This window comes from Cicer arietinum, chromosome 7, assembly GCF_000331145.2.
Source record: "Cicer arietinum cultivar CDC Frontier isolate Library 1 chromosome 7, Cicar.CDCFrontier_v2.0, whole genome shotgun sequence".
Classification (NCBI taxonomy): Eukaryota; Viridiplantae; Streptophyta; class Magnoliopsida; order Fabales; family Fabaceae; genus Cicer; species Cicer arietinum.
In genome coordinates, this window is record NC_021166.2 from 59,320,571 (window position 1) to 59,345,689 (window position 25,119).

At 25.6% G+C, this 25,119-nt stretch overlaps 3 protein-coding genes and 1 non-coding gene across 4 annotated transcripts; 2 read left to right on the plus strand and 2 right to left on the minus strand.

Moving 5' to 3' along the window:
• Nucleotides 1–3,207: 3,207 nt before the first annotated feature.
• LOC101509882 (uncharacterized) lies at nucleotides 3,208–5,208 on the plus strand. Its single transcript, XM_004510237.4, has 3 exons — nucleotides 3,208–3,376; nucleotides 3,525–3,587; nucleotides 4,798–5,208. Exons 1-3 carry the CDS (start codon nucleotides 3,305–3,307, stop codon nucleotides 4,987–4,989), a joined length of 327 nt encoding a protein of 108 aa, XP_004510294.1. The 5' UTR covers nucleotides 3,208–3,304; the 3' UTR covers nucleotides 4,990–5,208.
• Nucleotides 5,209–7,369: 2,161 nt separating this feature from the next.
• LOC101509562 (CASP-like protein 3A1) lies at nucleotides 7,370–9,422 on the plus strand. The gene is made up of 3 exons (XM_004510236.4): nucleotides 7,370–7,787; nucleotides 8,729–8,864; nucleotides 8,991–9,422. The coding sequence occupies exons 1-3, from the start codon at nucleotides 7,531–7,533 to the stop codon at nucleotides 9,204–9,206; spliced, it is 609 nt and encodes a 202-aa protein (XP_004510293.1). The 5' UTR covers nucleotides 7,370–7,530; the 3' UTR covers nucleotides 9,207–9,422.
• A 5,078-nt stretch (nucleotides 9,423–14,500) lies between these two features.
• TRNAR-UCU (transfer RNA arginine (anticodon UCU)) lies at nucleotides 14,501–14,573 on the minus strand. Its single transcript has one exon. It is a non-coding gene; the product is annotated as a tRNA-Arg (tRNA).
• A 6,537-nt stretch (nucleotides 14,574–21,110) lies between these two features.
• On the minus strand, nucleotides 21,111–22,227 carry LOC101509238 (ethylene-responsive transcription factor ERF039-like). Its single transcript, XM_004510235.4, has one exon. The coding sequence runs from the start codon at nucleotides 22,115–22,117 to the stop codon at nucleotides 21,455–21,457; it is 663 nt and encodes a 220-aa protein (XP_004510292.1). The 5' UTR covers nucleotides 22,118–22,227; the 3' UTR covers nucleotides 21,111–21,454.
• Nucleotides 22,228–25,119: the final 2,892 nt, after the last annotated feature.

Here is a 25,119-nt window from a genome sequence, read left to right on the forward strand (position 1 = left end):
TAGGTTCCCTAGCACCGTAGCGTGGTGGTGAGCAACTTTCCCTTCTATCTCTTCGAGAAATGAGGTTTGGATTTAGAAGAAACGGAGGGGTTTGTGTTTGGATCTCAAAAACCGTTTTTCTTCGTTTTCGAATCAAAGAGGAAGAGTGGAGTTGCGAAAACCTTGATCTAAATCTCACCCAACCTTGGGTCACTAGCTTTGAAGGAAAAAAAGCAACGAAAACGAAAAATGGAGAAAGGATGGATTTTTGGTTTTCTTGCGTGAACCTGAGGAAGGAGATGGAAATTGGAAATTTCCTTCCTTTCTTTTTCTTTCCTTTGTTTTTCCTTTCTTCCTTTTTCCTTCCTTCCTTTATATACTATTTTCTTTTTCTTTTCCTTCCTTCTAGTTTTCCTTTCTTTTTTCCTCCAAACAAACATATATAAATATAATAAATATAACTTAACAAATATCTCAAAATCTAGATATTTATTAAATTACCGTTTCGCCCGAAACGCCTTAAATTCTCCGTAAAGGATTTTCCGCAGTTAAATTCAATTTATTTATCGACGAGAAATTCTAATTGGCATCGAAATACCTTTTTGATTATAAAACTCCAAAATATTATTAACTTTGGCTTAAAAGCCTCCGAGCCAAAATCCAAAATACGCCAAAAATACATAAATGGTACTTTAAAATTACGGGTCTTACAATTAACGTGAAAGTATGTCATTTTAACCTTTAAAAAACCCTTCAATTTTTTATCACTCAGTTTTTCACCACCCTCTTTCGAAACTTTAGAGAATTCACTATAACTTTCGAATTTTTCAGACATTTGAAATAAAAAATTTCAAAATATTCAAGTAGAAATTCTAGATTTTTGAAAGTTTCGAGCAATCTAAATATTTTGAAATTTTCTATAGTTGGAAACTTTCAACGCTTTCTAGATTTAAAAACTTTCGAAACTTTCAAAACTTTTCAAATTTTCGAAATATAATCCTTATTTTGAAAATTTAAAAGTTTCGAATATTTTTGGAAGTTTTAAATTTTCGAAATAAGGATCACATTTTGAAAATTTTGAAAGTTTCCAAATCTAGAAAGTTTCGAAAGTTTTCAAATCTAAAAAAAATTTATTACGAAAGTTTTAGAACTCTAAAAAATTTGAAAAAATTTATTTCGAAAGTATAAAAAATTCGAGTGCACTTAAATCTTTTCATTTCAAAACTTTGGAAATATTCAAAAGTTACGGTGAATTCTTTAAAGTTTCGAAAAAAAGAGTGAAAAAACGAATGGTAAATTTTTTTTGTATTTTTACGTTGATTGAGGAGATGACAGATTTAGGTGAGAAGTGCATGATAAAATACTCTTGAATCTGTTTACAAAAGAAGGTTGAACATAGTCATAACCTAAGTTATAAATGAATAAAGTCCAAATTTAATTTTATGATTTCGTTTCTAAAATTAGAAAAATTAATTCTAAACCTCCAATTATATACTCTTATTTCGTGTAATCTCTCAAATTCAATTTCACGCCTTCGAGTTTAAAAAGTTGATTTTGTTTTTAATTTTGGCCAACTCTCTCATCTCAACGAAACTTCCACTAATGAAAATACTTTTTAGAGTATAAAAGTATAAAACACATAAATAAATTTTTTAAAAGATTGAAATTTCCAAAACTCTACAAATTTTAAATTTTTTTAAATTTTTAGTATATAATGTGCTCTAAAAAGTTTTAAATGCAACTCTTCAAACAATGTTGTAAAGTAAATTTTCAGAACAGAAAACACATTTTTGAAAGTTTAAAATTTTAAAAAATCAATTATAAATTTTTTAAACTATGTTTTCTGTTTCACATACTTTGTAACATTGTCAAAAATATTTATTTTTCAATCGATAGTGTTTCAGAAATTTTTAAAGAAATAAATATTTTAAATTTTTTTATTTGTTATGATTAAAGATAAAGTAGTTAGTCTAAGTAGAATGTGAAGAAGTATAATAGATTGATTAATTTGGATCTAAATTATAGAAATCAACTATCACATATCTTTGGGCCTATCAACATGTCATTGATTATTGGGAGTTTCTTTTCCGTCCAATAAGTTTTGTTTTTGTTTTTTTAGTATATAAAATCAGTTTTGTTAAGGTGATAAATATTTCACTTTAAATACTATATTTAGTCTTTATCTTTATTCAATGTGAGATTTAAATTTTTTCTAATACACCACATCCAACACTATTGAACACGTAGATACAAATGGTGGATAATTCGATTGATAAAATTTGATATTTTGTTTGACTTTTATATTTAATTTATCTCATACTCACAAAATAAACTAATAGAGTGATAAATGATTCTCTTTAAAAATTATCTTCAAATATCTAATGACATGTATAGATTTTTAAAACCATGGGGTGAAAAAAAAATAGTTCTCAAATTATTTTAGTGAAAATCATTTAAGATGCTCCACCATGAAATTTGGAAAGAATTAGTTCTTAATATTTAGACTATCCATAAAATAGCACTCTCATTTGGCTGCTTAAATGAGACTCACATTTACATATTATTTATTTAATATTTTTTTTAATGTTACTACTTAATAAACACCAATTCCTCTAATTCAATACCGCGCACAAAAATAAATAAATAAATAAATAAGATTCACTAATAAATTTTTATCATGATATTTTTCAACAACATTATATTATTTTATTACAGTTTATTGTGTAAATCCCACAAAGTGAAAATAGAATGTACTTCCATAGTTTCATTTCTCTATAGCATTGACAAGTTTTCTTCACAATAGAAATACTTATTTGATGTTAAATGGACGAAACATCTATTATTGTGAAGATGTGCATGTGCAGCACCCTTTCCTTTTCCTATTTTTGGCCACAAATCACAATCCAACCAATAATAGTAGATTTTTCTTTTAACAAATAATAGTAAACTTAGAAACAAAGATAACCTATTAAAGTATATTAAGAGCATTTGAAGTCACAAGCATGATTGAAACTTTGCCCTAAATTGAGCCACGGGATGTGAAGACACTTTTGCTATGTTTGCTTTGATTATGGCCACAAACTTTTTTTTCCATGACCCAAAGACCCCGTGAATATATTGAAAATATATATCAAATATTGGTTATATATATATATATATATATATATATATATATATATATATATATATATTTTCTATTTATCTATATATAAATATTTGCTATTGATCTATTTACTTATAAAAGACATAGCTTATGTAATGGGCTTTAATTGCTTCACATCAAGTCATTTTCTCTAGTGATCTAATTTTGGTTTATTTAGAAATCATGGCAAATACTTGTTGCCCCATTGATCTAGAGCCTAGGACCTTGAGTGGAGTGGAGCTAACCCAAGCAAGGGTAGATAATATCACTCTTCACAAAGCACTCTCATTCATTTGGTTTGATTTGGAGGCTCAATTTTGCTAAAAGACATTTCTAATATTGACCAATTTCCAATCAATGGACTATAGAGTTTGATGTTGATAATGTTTGTTGTTTCATGTAGGAACTAGCTGCAGAGGTAGTACAAAAGTTGGAACCAAGTGAAGCATCAGCTCTGTTTGTTGAGGTATGATTTCCTAAGCATCCCATTAGTGAAACCTATAATATATATTTAAGGTTTTATTTGACCAAGTTCCTTATATATGTCATCAATTTTTTAAATCAATATTTTTTTATAAATATTTTGATTAATATCAACGAAACAAATTACATTTTATCAAACATATATTTAGAAAAGTTATTCAAATATAAATTAGTTATGGACCGTTTAACTAGTAAAAACATTTTTTATTTTTATTTCTTAAAATTTATATTAATTTTATTCGTCGATAAGATTGGAGACTTTTGAAATAAACAATTATTTATATTTCTATAAAAATAAAAAATATTAAAAAAATATTTTTATTATTTTCGAAAATGAATCTTCAAGAATCTTTCGTCAAAGTTAAAATAAACATACATTTAAGAAAATAAAAACAAAAAATGAAACCACAAAATTATAAACAGCTCCTTAGATATCACTTTTGAATTTTTAGAAAATAATAGTTTCTTATATTTTGCCAAAATATTATAAGTCTATTACAATTTAAAAGCGTTAAGAATACCCATGGCTTACGAAATTGCAGCTTTTTATTTTTATTGTTAAATGAAATGTAATTCGATTACTACCTTGTGTTGATTTAATGTGTATCAATCTAGTCAACAAAAAGGATACCAATAATGAATAATGAGATACTTATCAATTTTGCAAATGTGATTCAGAGTCACTAAAAGTCTAAAACACGATCCACTTTACTTTTTACTTGAAAATGTGAAATTATAATTTTAAATGAGAATTCTAATTAAGATTGTATATTGGTTGGGCAAATCCAATTAATCCAGCCAGCTCAGACTCAATTTATTTTATCCATTTTATTTGGTGATCCAGTTCCTAAAAATTATTTAGTTAATTTAGGATGTTTGCATTTTAGATAATTTGATACTTTGCAAGCATTTTATGCAATGTTAATAATCTTGCAACTTTAGTTATATTAATGCTTGCAATAAAAATATTTTATGATTTTGATATTTTCATTTATTGTATATTTATAGATACTAGTTGATCATAAAATAGTGAAAATAGATTACACTATATTTTTTAGAAAAATTAAGGTTGTCATTTTCTTTAGCTAGAAGCAAACCATATATAAAACCATACCCCGTATGTCTATTGTTTTGCTTTATTATCTATCTTTAATAATGAAATAGTGTTAATTTATTAATTGATATCAATGAAGGGAATTATGCATCCAATAAAGGAGGTGACATATATGAAAGAAAATGAAAGCCAAGTTGAGAAGTTAATTGATTTCACTAAGAAGGAAGAGACTATCACTTATGAGAAAGATTGCCAATGTCAATGCTCATGCTCTACTCAAACCCCTTTTCATATTATTGGCGTAAAAGAGCCCGTTTCTGCACCATTTTGATTGTGGCATGGTAGTTATTTATGTTTTTTTATTATAAATATTACATGTCAAAATTTCTTTCTCGTACATCTTATATGATAATTATAAAAATATTCAATATGTTGAGTGTGAGTGACTTTTTTAAAACCAAAAAATTATCTCTCTCTCTCTTTCTTTCTTTTTCTTCCAATATTGCTATTTGCTAATTTATAAAATAACTATATTGTTCTGGTTGTTCCATTAAGTACATTCTTTTTTGTTCTATTATATTTTTCTAGACAAACTTTTGTTTTGTTTTTCCTAACATTAGTGGATGGGTTTAGCTCTACACGAACCATTCTAGGCCTTATTGCGTTATTAGATAATGGGCCTATCTTAATGAAGTTTAGTTAACGGGCCTCAATTTCATGGCAATTATCATAAAAAAATTATGTATCATGGTGCAAATTTTTTTTTTCTTTTTGTCTTCTAGTTCTTAAAGGATGAGATCTTAATAATTTGAATTTCAGTGGAGAGATAAGTACATTTTTTCGGCTAATATTCAAACTTGAATTTCTAAATGATTCGTCACTAATTTGTTGAAAACATTTAGATTTGTAATGTAACATTTCTAGAAAATATATGACCCAAGAAATATTTTCAGAAGTTCTTTTTGGTATAAACTTTATAGATAAAGGACTTGTGAAAATAATTAACCTTTTTTTCATATGAAATTCACTTTTAGCACTATCTTCTCTTTATATTTCATTTTTATTTTCTGTTATTTAATGAAAAAGTAGAAATAAAATTTGATATTTGAAATGGTTGAGGCCCAATAATAGAAAGAGTTGTCTAAATTGGCCAATATAATAGAAAGGCCCAATAATTAGAAGTGTAAACTTTATCATAATTTACGGTTTTTGTAATTTGATTGTTTATATTTATCTTGAAAAATGTAAACTTCATAATTTAAGGTTTTTAAGAAATATATATACAGTAAAAATCACTTTTAGGATATCCATTTAAAAAAAAAATTATTGTCAACACAGGGATATAATAAGTCTTTATAACAGTAAAAGTAGAAGAGTGAATTGGGTTGATGTGAGATATTTTTGGTAAATATATATTATGTAGAGGTACAGCCCTAATTGTTGAAATACATTTTAACAAATCCAAATTAAAATGGGTCAACTTATGACTAATAGCGAAACATGTCCAAAAATAATTTGCTCATCTTAACCTCATTTTTAAGTTTTTCAAGTTTGTGAGGGTATTTTTATTTTTATTTTTTTTGTTACATGAGAAAATGATAAAGAAAATAAAACATCAAAGAAATTAAACCTTAAAAAAGAATACTCCTAAAGTATTAGCTAGAAAGGTTGGGAAAAGATCAAACAAAGTTCATGCCTGCTAGTTACAAATGTGTGAAACACATTAAACAACCCACACTTGTATAATAGCTCTAGAGATGATTGATCACTCATGATTCATACCAACCATTGTAACCTACCTTCCTCCCTTGCAAGGCTGAGAAATAGGGTTGGAGATTGCACAACCAAAAACTTATCGAACAATTTTTTTAAGCAATCAATACTAGTATTGTTAATAATTCTAGTATTATATTAAGTGAGATGATCGAATCAAGTAATTAAGTTAAAGTTAAGTGAAAGTCATAAAAAATTACTGTTTAATTTGAAAAATCGAGTTTTAAATTCTCTCTTGATAATTTAAAAATATACTAATAACTCATACTATCAAATTTTAAAATCCTCATTTTTTTTTTTTATATTTCAATCAAATTTACAACTTATTATTACTTAGAAATAGTTCTAAAATATTGAGATTTTTTTATAATTAAAGAATAAAAATTAATTGTAAATATTTGAGCGGACTAAAATCATCCTTGTACCTTCTTTTTAAAATAATTGAAAGATTTATACCTCATCTTAATATATTTTTAATTTATTTTATATTTGGATCTTTTAAGTTTTGTTCTTATTAAATTTTAACTATAAATTAATTTTTAATATTTTTGTCATTTTCAATTTTAATCGTTAATGTTATTTCTTTGATAATCAATAAACAAAATCCAAATCATCCTTACAACACATACATTTAACTAATGTGACAACATAATAGATTCTTAAACATCCGTGTAAAATTATTTTATAATATTTACTTTATTATTGTAAATTTTAAAAAATAAACCGTAAAGTAATCACTCGATCTCTTCAAAAAGTAGAAAAGTTTTTACAACCAAATATACTCATATAGAATATGATTTAATTTCTAAAAAAAAATCACTATCCATAAATAACAACTATTAAAATATGTTTAAAAAAAAAGTTAAAATCACCGTTTATACTTTATAATTATGATTTGTTAAAAAAAATTTACACATTAAACTATTAAAGTAGAGTGTATAAAAATATGTAGAAAACAATAACAAGAGTAAGCTCCCAATCCCATGGCAACATCAAGACACACAAATTCCACCGTCTCTCTCTAACTTTCTCTCTCTCACTCTTTCATTTCACACATCACACACACACACACATAGCATAAGCTTTTCTTCTTCACGAGATGGTGACTGATGAGCAGATCAAAACATCATCTCTAGAAACCAGTGGCACAATGAGTGGCCCCCTCGTCGGAGCCGCCGTGGAAACAAGTCGGCGCCGGAGAACAGAAGCCTTGCAGCTTATTCTTCGAGCACTGTGCATGGCAAGCTCTGTTGTTTCAATCTCACTAATGATTACAGCAAAACAGAACAGCTCTGTTTCTATCTATGGTTTTCTCTTACCTGTTCACTCCAAATGGTCTTTCTCTCACTCTTACCAGTAATTTCCTCATTCCTTTTTCTTTCTTTATTTTTATGTTTTCTTTTATTCTTGCTTTTTTTAAATGCTAGTTTTCTTCAATAATGTTTTTTTTCAATGTATGTAGAGTTTTTGAACTAACTAAAAAATTGTTTATTTTTATTTTTATTTTTTTTGTGATTAAGAGTCTTTTATTAAATGAGATTATATTGTTTGTGCTTATTTGTAGAGTTGTTCAAATGAAATTAAGAAAATGTCCATTGAGAAAAATGGCAATTTTCAAGTATAAATTTTAATTGAATTTACTACTTTTAGGAGTCATAAAGTTATTTGAAAAAATTGAAGTGACAAAAAATTCATGTGATTAACTCTACTCTCTAATTAAATTAACAACTGGTTAATTTACTACATTAACTTCTCTGAGGTATCTTTTATGGCAATTTGGTTTTATTATTTTATGTATTATTAGTAGTTTTTTGTATTAGTTGTGAACAATGTATTAGAAAGATGTGGATTTAGAATTAAGAATTAAGAATTGGGGTTATGGACAAATTTGAGTGTAAAAAGTGGGGGCCGTGACGGTGTGTGAAAAGTCACTCATCACATTTGAATGAACAGTTATAAGCCCGTGATGGAATTTTCTCCTATTTTTTATTTTCTCTCAATCTATCTTTCTCTTTCAACTTCTTTTGTTATCTTTCTTTTGTTTCTTCCTTTGCCTCATCTTTCTTTCTAGATTTTGTTACTTTATGTGACGTTTTTTGAGCTACAACGGAAAACAAAATATTCTTGCACATTGTACAATTTTGACGACAAATAAGGCATCATTAATTTATTGTACATTATTCATCATTATACTTAATCACAGCCAATATTATTAATTTTAATGACATGATTTTTAATCATTAATTTAATTTTTTTACTCTTAAAAATAAAGTTTCTTGATTTTTGGTATTGGGCAGATATCTTGTTGGGGTTTCTGCAGCAGTTGCAGTTCACTCTTTGCTGCAACTACTCATTGGCACATCAAGATTTGTTAGGGCCACTTCTGTGATTCCTTCTAGAAATCATGCATGGGTTATTTTTGCTGGGGATCAGGTACATAAAGTTATACATATATTGATTTTTTTTTCTAAATAGGGTAACTCCTGAATTTCTGATAAGTGTCGTCGATCGTTTTTAGAACTTCAAATTATAAGTGCTGCTTATGTGGTAAAAATGCAGGCATTTACTTATGCATTGATGAGTGCTGGATCTGCTTCATCTGGTGTAACAAATCTGAACCGCACAGGAATTAGACATACACCTCTGCCAAATTTTTGCAAACCTTTGGACAAATTTTGTGACCATGTTGCCATCTCAATAGCTTTCACTTTCATAAGCTGTTTTTTGCTTGCCACATCTTCTATCCATGATGTAATATGGCTCTCCCAACACTGAGTTTCTTTACAATATGATCCCTATCCTTTCATTACTACCTTGTAGTCAATGTTATATATATAGTTTTCAAACCAATATGTTCTTTTTGACATGTTATAAATGTTGTGTATTCTCTATAAGCTCATTGACCTGCATTTGTGAAGACCTGTGATTTGTGAATGTTTTGTATCAAGAAGCAGTATTATTTTTATGAGCAATCTTATTCAGGAATTCAAACTATAATGTTTTGTTTTAATTGCATTTTTTATCTATCAATTTGAACATAGTCACTGTTATCTTAATTTTGGATTTGTTACCTCTAGAGTGAATAATTTTTTTTAGTACAATAGAGGGTCAAAAGCCAAAAAAAAAAAAGGAAAAATAATCCATCAAGCAAATATTTTTAGACAGATATATTATTAAAAAGCAGCTTATGGAACTTGCTAGTCGGATTTTCCACAATAGTACAAATTATTTTTTATTGAATGAAATTCATATAAATCTTATTAAATTTTATGGGTTTCATATAAATTTGGTGGGATTCATGATAATTTCAACTAATAGTAGAAAATATGTTGGAATGTGTGTTAGAGAGAGTGTTGCTAACACTTCTATTTCAATTAAGAGACAAACTTATGGAAACACGAAAATAGAGATGAATCTTAACGTGAATAATTATATTTAGAGATTAAAGTATGTAACGTTGATAGGTGAAAAAAAAAATTAATGGTTAATATTACGTCTATAATAATATTATACTCATAGATGTGTTGGAATATCAATTATTAGTTTTTCCATTTAGGTTTAAGATTACTTATTTGACTCTCTATAATTGTACTCAATATTGTGAGGTTAGGATTATTGGGTTGGGCAATGACTCTTCTTGTCTTATGCATTTGTATGGACTAACAATTTAACGAATGAGTTGGGCTTCACTTTTGGACTAAATTGAAGAAAAGTTTTTCGCATACCCCCACATTTTGCTTAAATCTCCCTTTTATCCTTTTCACTTACAAAAAGTTTTCCTACACTTTTTTGAATATTAATCGCAACAAAAAACTATCTGATAACTGAAAGTAGTCAAATTAGTATATCAGTTTTATTTTTTTGACAAAGTTTATATAGTTATATAGTCAAATTTGTTTTTTTTTTTTTGACAAAAGTTATATAGTGTCCAAATTAAGAACCTTTTAAGCTATTGAAATTAATAATAATACGTTTGTTTGTCAAACACCTCACCTCTAGTTGTCACTCATAAAATTAATTATTTTATTTTTAGCCTTTGTAATTTATTAGATAATACTCATATTGTACATATTTCTCTTTAGTTGGACTATAAAGAAATACATGATTTCTACGTATTTGCCAAATACAACTCGAACCGTTGTTCTTACAATCATTGCAAAAATCACCAAAGGCTATGAACCGTTTCTTCCAACTAGAAGAATTATTCAAACTCACATCACAACTATATGTCGGTTCTAACCTTTAAATACACCACAAAAGCCAAAAACACCCTTATGATTTGGTTTTACATAATGCAAATATTCTGTGGCATTATTTAACATTACGTACGACATATAATTGTCATTTCATTTTTTTTTTTCATATCATATCCTTGATCATCTTCATATAGACGGTTTTCAAAGAAAACATTATACCATGGTCCTAGACCAAAACAATAAAAGAAACCACTCCAATTCCATAATGCACTTGTTACCTAAAATATTATGTGTTAAAATAATTTGCATTAATACCACATTTGTGAAAATTTTGGTTGTGGTTTTGTTATTCAATCTTTTATTTACTGGTGCCATGGCATGGAACTCTTATCTTATATGCATGTTCAAATAATATGCATTGTGCCCCTTAAATAGTTAGTAATATTGAAGTTACAATTGTTTATAAAAAAAATAATTCTTAAGATGAATATTACTAATTATTTTTCTTACGTTAAACAACTTCTTAATAAAAACTGAAGTACGTTTATGACCACACCAATTTGAAGGATGAAAACTGATAATTAAATATATAATATAAGCAATAAGATAACTAAGTCAACACTCAAATTAACATGTAATATGGTCAGAATTAATTAAATTTTTTTTTTTGAGAGATCAGAAATAATTAAATTAAAAGTATGCCACGGATATATTTGAATATAATTTGTTGAGTTTGTTCAAAAATATAGAATTTATATTTCAGACACAAACTTAAGTTTAGAGTATATTTTATTTACTTGCATGTGGTATGTGAAGGAAGAATGTTATATGAATTTGGTTATTGATTTAGTACTTTTAAAAATTAATAGTGTTAATGTTGGAAGTCCTAAATCAATAATCAAATTCATTTCTATCATATTGCGGTTTGATGATTTTTATATATTTGGCTCATAACATACTAAGTTTAAATTCTATCAAAATAAAATTATAAATTAGTATCATTTTGATTAAAAAAAAAGTTTAGAGTAAAAAAATAAAAAACTTAGGACAATGAAATGTTTATCTTTGTTAACTAGTTAATTGTATACCCTTAAAGGTACCCAACCCCAAGGATAGTAATAAAGTTTTATTAAGAACTCCACAATTTACTTTGTAGTGTGATAAATATTACTTTTATATGGAAGTATTTTGTGTGTGTTAAATATCAGATTTTTAGGGCATATAGCCTTGATAATTTAGAATATAATCAAGTGGTAATTAAATTTGATTAAAATTATTTCAACACAAGTTCTCTTTTTCAAAGTTCATTAATCATTTAATTAAATCTTAGTTATTTTTGTACGAAGCTTTGTAGAAAAATCAAATAGTTAAAAACTATAAAAATAAAAATAAAAATAAATAATAATAATAATAATAATAATAATAATAATAATAATAATAATAATAATAATAATAATAATAATAATAATAATAATAGTTAAAAGGATAAAATTAATTATTCGGTGGTGTAAATTTGTAAAAAAAAAAGAAAGAAAAACATGTTTACACACCATATATATATATATATATATATATATATATATATACGCAAGGGAAGTTTGTTTTCTTTCAAACTTTTGATTTTTAAAAGCCCCGTGAATCACTCATCTTTCTTGCTTTGTTGAACTATATATGCTGCTATTATTCCTAAAAACAAATGCTTCTTTGAACAGTCCCTTTCATTTTAGTTTTCTCAAGTAATCGTATAATTTAAATGACATTTGAACTTAATCATTAAATTAAATAATTTAGAGTTTCATATCTATTGTTAGTAACCCATTTTGTCTTTCGATTAGTTCAAATGTAAGATGTAAATCCTAGAAAAATACAAATGAATTCTAATAGATTTAATAAAGCAAACCAAGTAAAATGTATATCATGATTGTGATAAGCAGTACAATCCAAAATTGATTTATAATTTTCCTAAAAAAGACACACAGTCCAAATTGGAAAGTCACATTTTTCCTGACAATCTTTGTCTCTTCATTATAGCTATGTATTTATTTATTTTTTGACTCAATAATTCTAGCTAGCTAGCATGCATTAATCATTCGGGAAATTTCTTGTCCCACATCATCTTGTTAAATTGGCCATTAGTCTAGCTACCCTTTTGTTTTCACAAAAGCAACTATAGTTTACTAGTGGACTTAGACGGAGGAGATTAGCTATTAGACCTATTACTCATTATTGTTGAAAATTAATCTGAATATAAATTTATGGTATATCTACAATAATTATTCAAGAAACGACGTACCTTTTAAACTATTTTATTTAGTTTAATTATTTGATTCTCAAGAAAATGTTACTTTAATAATTTGAAGTTTTGTCGAAATGTAAATAAGATTTTATTAAAAATTATTTTAATCAAAATTTAAATATTTATTTATCAAATATAAATTATTTTTATTTTTGAAAAGATATAGAAAACTATATTGTTATTGTTATTTTGATGTACTCACACCATACGTGTCCTTTCTTATATTAAATTTAGAGATTGTGCTCTAATATGTTAATGGATATTTGACTCATTTGAATTGATTTTATATCAATGTGATTACAACGTAAATTAATTTTATTATGAAATTTAAATTTTTTATAGACTAATTTTTCTATAATTAGTTCATGTACAATTACAATTACAATAAATTTATCTCTTAGATAAATTTTATCGACAAATTTATTATTGAAAAAATAACATTTATATGATATAAACGTAGATAAATCATATATTCAATTCCACTTCCACATCAAAATATTAAACGTAAAAATTTAAAGAGAGACTATTGTGATTGATGTTTTATAATTCGATTTATTTGTCAATTTACAAAATTCAAAGATTAATTGAACTAACACTTACAATTTTAATTATTAATTTACTTATTTACTCTATAAATAAATATTGAGAATTGCATCTTTAAAAAGTCTACAAGAATTCCATCGTCCTCAAAACTCGTAAGTATAGTTGAGATGATACATGATTGTATGAACATTTTATATGTTGGAGTGAAGTTCAAACACGTGCAGCTTATGTGATAGATTTAACTGTTTGATAGAATAACAATTATATAGCTAAACAGTTGAGAGAAATATCTCATTAAATTTGACAAAATTATTTAACCCATTCGACAAAATTATTTAACCCATTCATTCAATAACAAAATCCAACATATTATTTCATACTTAATACTGATTAATAATAATTTTTAATAATTATTTATTTTTATTCTTTAATTAATTAATTACTTAATTAATCTAACGATTATAGCATTAATATTTTTCTATAACAATAACATTTCTAATTTATGTTTATATTGAAAGATTAAGTGTCAAAAGTATCCTTTTCTGCATAAATTACGAATGAAATATAATATATGAACATTACACATGTTAATTTATATTTAAATTTAATTTATATATCATCAGTGTAAAAAATTTATATATTATTAAATGATTAATGATTATCATAATTATTAAATAATTAAAATATTTAACTTTAATTACAACTATTTCTCAAATAATTCATTTGTTTGATTTTAAATTTATGATAGTATATTTATACTAACATTATCTAAATATTTAGCTCTTTATAGTTATACACTATTACAATAGATATAAGAAAGATGAAAAATAAAAAATGTGATTGAAATAGATAACGTTACTTTTAGAGGCAAAGTTTTTAATAAAAAAATTAGCACTTTGTTGATGGCGTGAAATAAATATATCTAGGTTAAAAATGATATAATGGATTTGACTAAAAAGAAAAAAGAAAAGAAAAACAATTATTGTGAGTGAAGGTTAAATATGAGATATTAGATTTAAAATAAATAAATAAAACACGCCCAGTGGGACTCGAACCCACAATCGCTTGATTAGAAGTCAAGCGCCTTATCCATTAGGCCATGGGCGCTCATATACACCATGTTCTTTTTGTTCTTAATACTTCAATTTAAAAATATATGTGTTTATTAATACATGTAAATGACATTTCCAACCCAGCTAAAATTATGCATAACTTGTCATTCGCAAGGCCCACAATTATTATTTATTTGAACCAACCCAGCTTATATCATATAATTCATATTGTGAATGTCTATATGCTAACACACAAAAATGAACTATTTTATTCAGTTTAATTTTTTATTTTCAAGAAAATATTACTTTAATAATTTGAAGTTTTGCCAAAATGTAAATAAAATTTTATTAAAAATCATTTAAGTCAAATTCGAATATTTATTTATGGAGTATAATTTTTTTTTTTTGAAAAGAAATAGAAAACTATATTGTTATTCATTTTAATGTTCTGACACCATGTTTCCTCTCTTATATTAATTTTTTTTTATTTAATTATCATAATTTGATAAATCAAATAATCAAAATAATTATAATTATTAATAATAATAGTTTACAATTAAGATCAATTGTCTATTTGGTCCAATTATTAAAACATAGAAAACAGAAAGATAGAAAGAAACATTGATTTGATTGAAGTTATTCATGGGATGGTTGAGGGTCCACAATAGAGATAGTGTGATCTAAAACAAAAATGGTATGATAGTTTTTGTGGAGGAATAGTTTAAGATCACTTTGGCTATTTTTATGTCTTAAGGGTATGTAGGATCTCAATAATAGAACTTTGAGCTATATATAATGGTTTGGAGCTGATCTTTTTTAGAAGGTTTAAAAAAATAAATATCAAATTAAATTTTCATGTTGGAGTGTCTATTTATGAAGAACTTCTCTAATAAACAAGTATGTTGAGATATTGTTAATCATATAAAGGAAAAAAAATAGATATTTGTGAAGTTGGATCACTTTAAGTTATCTCATATCTAGCGTGAAGCCAATCAAATAAGTAATAGATACTATTTTCTAATTACGGCCTTGCTTCCTCTTGGACCGATCATATTTTTGATGCAATTCTTAATTTCTACTCCCACACGAAATTTAAAGGATCATATGTCTTCCTTAAACTTTAAGTTTAAATCTTAATAAAAATGTCATGCAAACTATTTTAGTCATTGTTAGAACAAAAAGTTATTTAATTGTTTTTCAATTTTTAAATTTTTTAATATTTTTTGTAAACACATATAGAACATTATAACAATTTTTTTACAAATTTGAACATTGTGATGAATTTATTACATTTTATACATTGTAATGAATTAAATTTGAATATCTTAAACGCTACAAAATCAAGATAAAAGTCACGAAAATATGAACATAAAAAATGAATTTTGAGATCATTGTTTGTAGAAACTGTTTTTTATATTGTTGTAACTATGCATTTAAAACAAACACTATTTAAAAAAACATGTTGACTTTTCAACGAAGACTAAAATTATTTGAATGATAATTTTATAAGGATTAAAAAAATAATATTTTTATAGAGATTAAAATCAAAATTTTAAAATTTTATACAGTTTAAAAATTTATTTAACCCTAAAATAAATTTGAATATATAAGAAAGAGATGACATAATTAAATAGTAAGCCAATGTCATGTGATTAAAGACTCCTACTTTGATTCTAACTTCAAGAATAATGGCTCACATGTGGTTAATAAGAAACGGAAATAATTATTGATCTTAAACAAAATTTGAAAGAGAGATTTTTATCCATCAAATTCAAAACAAGAATTGAGAATATTTATCTAGGTTGAAAGTGTGACATAAATAGAAATAAACTTAATATTATAAGATATGTACATTCTTCACAGTTTCAAACGATAATGAACCTTAGGTTTTTAAATTGAATGATCAATAAAATCTAAAAGTTGTTTACATGTGACTCCTAGTTAGTAAAGGTAGTTAAAATTGGGTCCCTACATATTAGTGAATTTTAAGATTGATTTTAAATACAAAATATGCAGTTTTGACCGCATTAATCAATTAAACTTACAATCCTACATGAGATGCATATGTCAGATTGTGGGGGTTTTTTGTGGAGTTGGAAAGTTCAGAGAAAACTCTATAATAATGGAAGCAATAGCTTTAAGCTAATTATAATTCTAATGATGATTAAAATCTAATAGGCGTTTCAGTTATTGCCTCACAATAGGTTCTTGTGTTATATTGCTTCTGGTGAGTATATCTAGAGTTGTACGTATTGGATTAGGGTCAAACCAAATCCTATTGAAAAGTGAAAGATTAAGCTACAACTCTAATGAAGATTCATTATTTCAATTTAGTTCTTAAAAAGGTATAATTATGGGATACCGAATTGAAAGAAAGACCCAATAATTAATTAAATTGTGAATTTGGTTTATGAAAAATGAGGTGTTACAAAAAAAAATATATATATATATATATAATAAACATAATATCAATCATATCATAAAGTTATACTAATTACAAGTGCGAAATTGCTATGTAGCACCAATACCTCGTTATCATTTAAAAATCAAATAAAATTCAACAATTAAATTTTTATAGTAGGCTAGATTGTTGCAAACACAAGAGTTTGACTATATTATAGTTGAGCAAATGTTAGATATTATTGCTAGACTCGTCGGGGCATTTAAAATCGTAAGAATCTCTTTTTACTTAGTCATAGTCTAGAATTTGAATCCAAACTAAGTTAATCAATGATAAACCTCTTGAAATGAGTATTTTTGGCATATATATGATCTACCTCGACTCAATTGTGTAGTATCCGCATAATTTATAATGATGTTTAATTTTTTTGTTGATATAGAAATTTTAGAGTAAGGTGTGGTGCCTCAGTTGAAAATAATAAAATCTTAAGATTCACTAAAAAATTATAAATAAAATTATATTTATCTCTCTTAAATGACACTAACAAGAATTGAATTTAAAATATGTCATATTCAATGCTAAATATTAATTTTTAAATAAAAAATTTAGTTATTTTAAGATATTTTTGTTTCCCACAAATAATACTTGTTGTAGAATAGAGATATACCTACTATGTACGTACCATCTTAAAGAATTTGAAAACATTGGAACAACGTATCTCTTGAAGACATTGTCATGAATATTCAAAGCCTTACAACGGTATAATTCCCTCCTCATATTTTCTTTTTTGTTTTAATAAAAAGAAATGTCTTCCTCACCTTACAACGGTATAATTAATTCCAAAGGCAATCTCTTACTATATTATTTTCTTCTTCTAAGGTGTTATCCGATTTATTTATTTATTGAAGATTTTTATTTTGAATCTTGACAATGCTTTTTTCCCTTTATTCTTTCCTTTTCTTGCTGTCTGAACCTTTTTCAGCTAAATAATAAAATCCATAAAATAAACGTGTAATAATAATTAACACGGTACGCCAAAGTCAAATAACGAGAGTTGAGACAAGTGATTGTATAACCAGTAACCAGTCAATTAGCCAAACAAATTAGTTACGAAAATGAAATGATATGTGAGTATCTTAATACGCTAATTAATCAATTGATGTTACCATATTTTGTTGTACAAGCTACGAAGAGATAAATAAGAGGAGCTGAATTATTAAATTGATAGTGGAAGATGACATAAGTACGCAACAACGGACATATATATATATAAATACTCTAGAATAGTGAAATTAGTCATTAAAATGGTAAGTAAGTATCAATCATTGATTTTTGAATTTTATAAATTTTTAAGTACATATATGAAAATTTAAAATCGTAATTAAAATATTAGAGATTATGTTGTGACATATTAGAGATTATAATCATATTAGGGATTATGTTGTGACATATTAATAGAATATTTGACTTATCTAAATTGATTTCATAGTAATGTCATTGCAACATAAACTAATTTTTCTATAAAATTTAAATCTTTTATAGACTAATTTTTCTATAATTTATTCATGTACAACTACAATTACTCAAACAAATTTATCTCTTAGACGACAAAATTTTATCGACAAATTTGTCATTGAAAAAGTGACATTTGTATGATATAAATGTGGATAAGCCACATATTCACTTGCACTGCAACATCAAAATATCAAATGGTAAAAATTTAAAAAGAGACTATTTTAATTGATATTTTATAATTTGATGTATTTGTTAATTTACAAAATTCGAATATTAATTAGACTGACACTTACAATTTCAATTATTAATTTACTTATACGAATATTTTATACGTTGGAGTGAACTTCAAACATGAGCAGCTTATCTTTTTCTACATTTAGTGTGATTGAATTTTGCTGTTGTACTCTTTAAAAATCATAAAAAAAACATGTAAAAAAAAGGAATTTCATAAAAAAATTCTTATCGAATAAAAAATACCTAGTAGAAAGAATAATGCTAATATCAACGGATTAATGTTTAAATTGGTCACAACAACTAATTTGACAAAGACAAAGCGTGTCTTTGTAATTGTATTACCTTTTGGCTTTTGGCTTTTGCATTTATTTTTGTACAAAAAGATACATTCTTATTTTGTGCATTTTAACTATACCACTATATAATTTACATATCAGAAGATTTAGAGATATTGTAAAAAAAATGAAGAGAAGACAGTTATTATTAGCAATTTCAAGAATCACTCTATCGTGTATATAAAGTTTTTACAAAAGTAATTTTTAAAATAAGAAAAAAAATATGTAAAAAGAAAATATAATATATAATTTCAGTTGAAGAACTAAAAAATCTACCTGATTAAATAATTTTTGTTTTACTTTTTTTCTTTTTAAATTATGTTTATGTCTCCTAGTTTAATTTTTTTTAATAAATTTTTAGTTTAAAAAAATCACCCCACATAGAAATATTATTGTATTACGGTGATTTAAGGGTCTAAACTATACAGAAAAATGCAATATATACACGTGTTAACTAGCGTATATTTTTTCAATTTAAAAAAAAGAAAAAACAAAGAAGTTGAGAGATTTTTAGTTAAGAAGAAAGTTCATATAAGTGCTTATAATTTAGCATAGGTTTGGTAACAAGCCTCTAAACGTGTGACAAATGAAGCTAAAAGTTATAGCATTTGTACAAACGTCAGTAGTTGTCGTGATACCTTTCCAAACAAACACTATAAGTAAAAGTGGCTACAAGTTTTGCTATTGTTTACAATTATGATGATGTTACCACTTGTATTGCAATTGTAATCATTAATAAATGATACGGCGTACCTTTTATTTTGCAAAAGAAAAACCTACCATAGTGACGTTAGTTTTTATGATATATTTACAGATTCAATTATTTTTGGTATATTTAAATAAAATACTAAATTAACCATTATTTTATAAATTAAAAAATTATTTGTTTATTTTTTGTATTTTAAAAAAATTATTTCATAAATAAATATGATTTTGTTATTTATAAATATTATATGATTTTTTAATATTTTATCGTAAAAATATTTAATATTAACTATTATAAGTAATAAAAAAATTAATTTTTATTTAACTGGTGGTAAATAATATTAAATAATATTTAATTATTATAATTATATAAATAATAAAAAATATATATTTTTAAATAAATTTATTTAATTATTAATTTAAAAACTAAATATACTGATTTATATTAAATTAAGTTAAGGGACCACAAATATAATTTAGCCTATTATATAATATTAAACCAAACATGTTTAAAATTACTTACAAAACTTTTTCTATTAAGTGTAAATTACTATAAAGTGCACACTCATTTCACCGGTTTCAAATCATCACACTTCTATCTAGCTAATAGTTACTTGCTACTAACTGCAGAAAAATATCATTTTTTAATTATAGGAAAGCAAAATATCTTTGAAAGAACAAAAATTAAATATCCAACAATTAAATGCGTTTAAGTTCATCGTAATATTTTATTTAAAGTTTGATTAGTCTATTTTGATTTTTTAGAAATTTTGATAGATCTAATTTAGTCATGAGAAAAATAAAAGTATTTTTTTAGTCATAAAGAAAAAAATAAATCAAATCAAATTAGTCTTTATCTAAACTACAATAAAAAAATTGAGTTTTTTTGTTAACTTGTCTGACGTTTCATCAACTTGATTATCTCACATGTAATTTCTATAAAATGAGACAATTAGGTTATTGACAATAATAAAAAATAATTAATTAAGTATTTGAAATGAACTCTAAATTTGTTCATTTAACCATTCCATTGTAGTCTATTTTTAATCATTGTCAATGATTTAATTATCATTTTTTATAGAAATTAGTTCATGAGACAACTAACAAAAAAAAAAAATCAATTGGTTTACATAAAAATTTATTTGATCCGATTTATTTTTCTTATGAACTAATAAGTATTTTTATTTTTTTCAATAACAGAATTAGATAATTTCATAGAGACTAAAATGAATTTTTACTCTTAAAATTTTATTTTCATGCATCTTTAACATAACAAAAACTTACACTGTGACCAACTGACTATATCACTACTAATTATATAAATAATTTTAGAAATAATTATAAATATAATAAGAAAATTTAATGATATAATAATTATAATTGACAACATTGAGACAATATATAAATTAAATACTTATATTAAATGTGGCAGACACTTATTTACATTCACACTGTCCGTTTCTTGTAAACAGAGGAAGCCATCACCCTTCACCAAAAAAAAAAAAAGAGGAAGCCATCAAAGACTATGCAGGGCAAAAAGAACAGGTTCAATTCCAATTATAGTTACCTAAGATCATAAGTAATAATGTATGAAAGTACAGTGTACACTAAAATATTACAGTATTAAATGGGACAACAATATCACAAGTGCAATCTCAATTGTATTTGACATTGTGTCGCAGTGGCAATTTAAAATTAATGTTGGAAAAGTGGGCAATTTGTTGAAATTGAAAACAACCCTTGATTTCAATCCCAAAAGGGTAACAAAAACTCATCAGAATAAGTGGCATAGAATTCAATTCCTTCAAACCCAATTGGTGTAGCTGGACAAAGCCAATTACCATCAGTATCAACCGAGTCAAGTAAAACAAACTCAGCAGCCGAGTCAACCGAGTCATCTTCACCTTCTTCAATTCTAGGAAGTTCAACAATCTGACCAAGTTCTTCTTCAGAGTCAGAACAAGACGGAGTAGAAGTCACGTGCACGGCAGGTGGGTCCAAATTAACCATAGAAGCAGCAGCAGTTGCAGCAGCTTGAATGTCACGTGGTGCTGACGTGGCAGGTCTAGGTAACATTTCAGCTATATTTGGAAAATTAAGAATTGCGGTTTTTCCTTTAATTGTTAAAGCTGCTACGTCGTGTGCTCTTGCTGCCATTTCTGGTGTTGAGAATGTTCCAAGCCAAATTCGTGATTTCTTTCTTGGTTCGCGAATTTCGGATACCCATTTACCCCAATTGCGTTTCCTAACGCCGTGGTAGGTTGGGTGTTTGTTGTCCAGTTTGGGCCTTTTGGGCTTTTTTGTTGGGCTTTGGTTTTGGGTTGAATGTGAAGAAGTGGAAGACGTGGAGGAGTTGCAACAACTTGTGGTTGTTGTTGCGGTTGTTTCTGAAGAGGTTGTTTGTGTCATTGTGAGTTTGTTATTTTTTATTAGAGTGGAATGTTTACGGAGAATATTGTAGAAGAGAGTACAAATTATAGAGCAGTTAGAGAGAGAAAGAGAAAAAGAATCAAGAGAGAGAGGAACGAGAGGACAAGTGCAATATGGCTAGTCTTTTTGTAGTGAAGGGTACGCTCACTCATACAATGACCCTTGACCTACCAATAATATGTTCCACCTTCACAATTCACTCACTCTACAAGTTTTTTCTCTTTAACTTTTTTTTTTACTAAATTCTCTTTAGCTTTATCATAGGGAATTCTCTTTCTAAGGAATATTTTTTTGTGGTTAAATACTCTCTATTTTTTTAATTTTTAAAAAATAAATACTTTTTTGTACAATGAGGTGTAGAACCCAAATAAAGAAAATTAAAAAGTTAATCTAAATCACGAATACATCATAAAAATAGATATTGTATGGATAATTAATACGGATATGTCATTCCAAATTACCAAAGTGTTTAATTTGCCGAATCAATGTGAGATTGATATGTTAGATGATTTATTTCTATTAAAAATATTTTTTTTTCATGAGAAGTAAATTGTCTTGAATTATAATAAAATATTAATTAAGTTTATTAGTATGCAATGTTTTGCTACGCATGCATAAAATTTCGTTTTATTAGATGGATAATTTTAGAAATATTTTAACAAGTAATATGGAGAAAGAGATTGAATAGTGAAATATCATTGAATTCATATTTAATTTTTTGGGTACAACATATCTACATTTTTTTATATTAATTTTTTTTATCAGCAAATGAAATGTGTATATCAATTAATTTTTTTAATAATATTTTTGTCTTCAAATGAAATGTAATACTCACTACATATTAAGTAACTTGAATTTATTTTTTATTAGTAAAAATTAGTATACATTTTAACTATACCAGTTATCATGTGGACAGAACGTAAAAAAGTATATTATTAAATTCATTCGAATTACTTGTCAAAAAAGAACTTCATTCAAGTTGGGGGTAAACAATTTATGATTTTTTAAAGTCAAGAACAAAAAACATGTTTATATTCACATTTTTACACGTACGGTTTAACCTATTCAAAGCCTGTTTGGTTCATAGTTGGTAAAGGTTCAAAGTTCAAACCACGTTTTGTGAAAAGGTAATTTAAGAAGCATCTAACTCAAAAACTAAATGTAATTTGAAAAACTTCAATCAAATAAGTCCAAATCAAACTTGTTTGTGTGTAAAATAATAGACAAGTACTGAAAATCATGTAAATTTTAAATTCTGGTAGGATAAACCGGAGGACCAAGTCGTTATTGGGGACATAAGGTCCCACATAAAATATTGCAACTGCAACGTTCATAATATAAAAATATGATTTGACTCTTCTAAAATATAAAATTAACAAAAATTACTAAATTAATTATTAAAATTATATTTATAAAACTCATTACTATCTATAATTAATTGTGTATATAATATTAATTATTAAGTAATTTGTCAATAATTAATATTACTATTTTTGTTTTTAAATATATATTTTTATTGTAAATTTTGTTATTATTAGAAAAAATTAGTATTATAATTAAAATATTTTTTGCAAATTGATATATTTAATAATGACTTTTCTACTTTAAAACAATTAAGATTATATTAAAAAAATATTAAACACATCTAATAAATTAAAAAAGACTTATATTTAAGGATAATTTTTCTATCAATGAATATTATAATTAAGGGCAGAATAATATTCATTTTATTCTCTACAATAAATTCATTTAATCATATCAACATTATTTGTTGGTAAAGCTAAATTCCAATAGTCTCGTCTTAATTTCTTGCGCACGTTGCAGATTAAATTGTCAGTTCTGTTGTACAAACGCCACTCCCCACTCGTTAAAGTCCAATTCATTTTATATAAAATAAAAAGTTTAGGTAAAAACAGTAGCATCTCTCAATAATTCCTTTACTTGTATCTTTCTCCTTCCTCATTTAGCTCATAAAGTTAGTTAGTGAAGAGTGTTTTTTCTTCAAAATAATACATTCATTTCGTTTTTTTTCTTCTTTTAATTTTATCTAAATAAATCTAGATTTTTGTGTATTGTTTGTTTGAGTTTTTTCGTCTAATATGATATTATTTTATTTATCGTCTTAATGTAGCGGTTGAATTTTTTTCTTGATGTCATTTTGTTTGGTTCACACTACGCCAAAATTAACATTTTACGTCTTTTACAACGCTCACAACAATCAATTATGAATTTAATCAATTATTTGATTGTCAATACTACATATACAGAGTCAGAGGTATGTTTCGATCACTTTGGTTGTTATATTTGTAAATATTTTGTTTCGTTTTATACTATTAATTTATGTGTTGTGAGTTTGGTCGCAAATTTATTATTTTTTTTAATTTTCACGACATTGATTGTGTTGATTATTTTCAATATATTTTAACAATTTGAATGAATCAAATATATTTTTAGTCATAAAAAAAATTCAGAAAATTAGTCTTATCAATTCATCAAGTTAGGAAAAATCACAAGGTTCAAAGGACTTTACAAATACATATTATTCACCAACAAGTTCTTCACATCGGTCATAGAATCAAACATCTTGTGAGATTTGAACTGGATCTTTATCGATTATACTAACTTATGTAATGTAATACATTATTGAATTATAATACAACATAACCTTTTTTATTTTCATTTACTTATCCTGAGTTCTTTCTCCTATCTAATTTTTCGATTTTCTCTCGCAACTATATAATTTTAATTTCTAGACAATGACTTGAGATAAAAATTGAGTGACTAAAATTATAACTTATGTATATAACCACACTTTGTGAGAAAAAAGATGGAACATATCTAGCATAGGACACACTAGGATTTTGTATGTCTAAATGATTCATTAAGTATTGTCTTAATCATCTTTTCTAATTAAAGAGAAAGAAACAGCTCTATCATATGCATGCTTAATTGACTTGTAGTTGTATGGTACCCACTCTAGC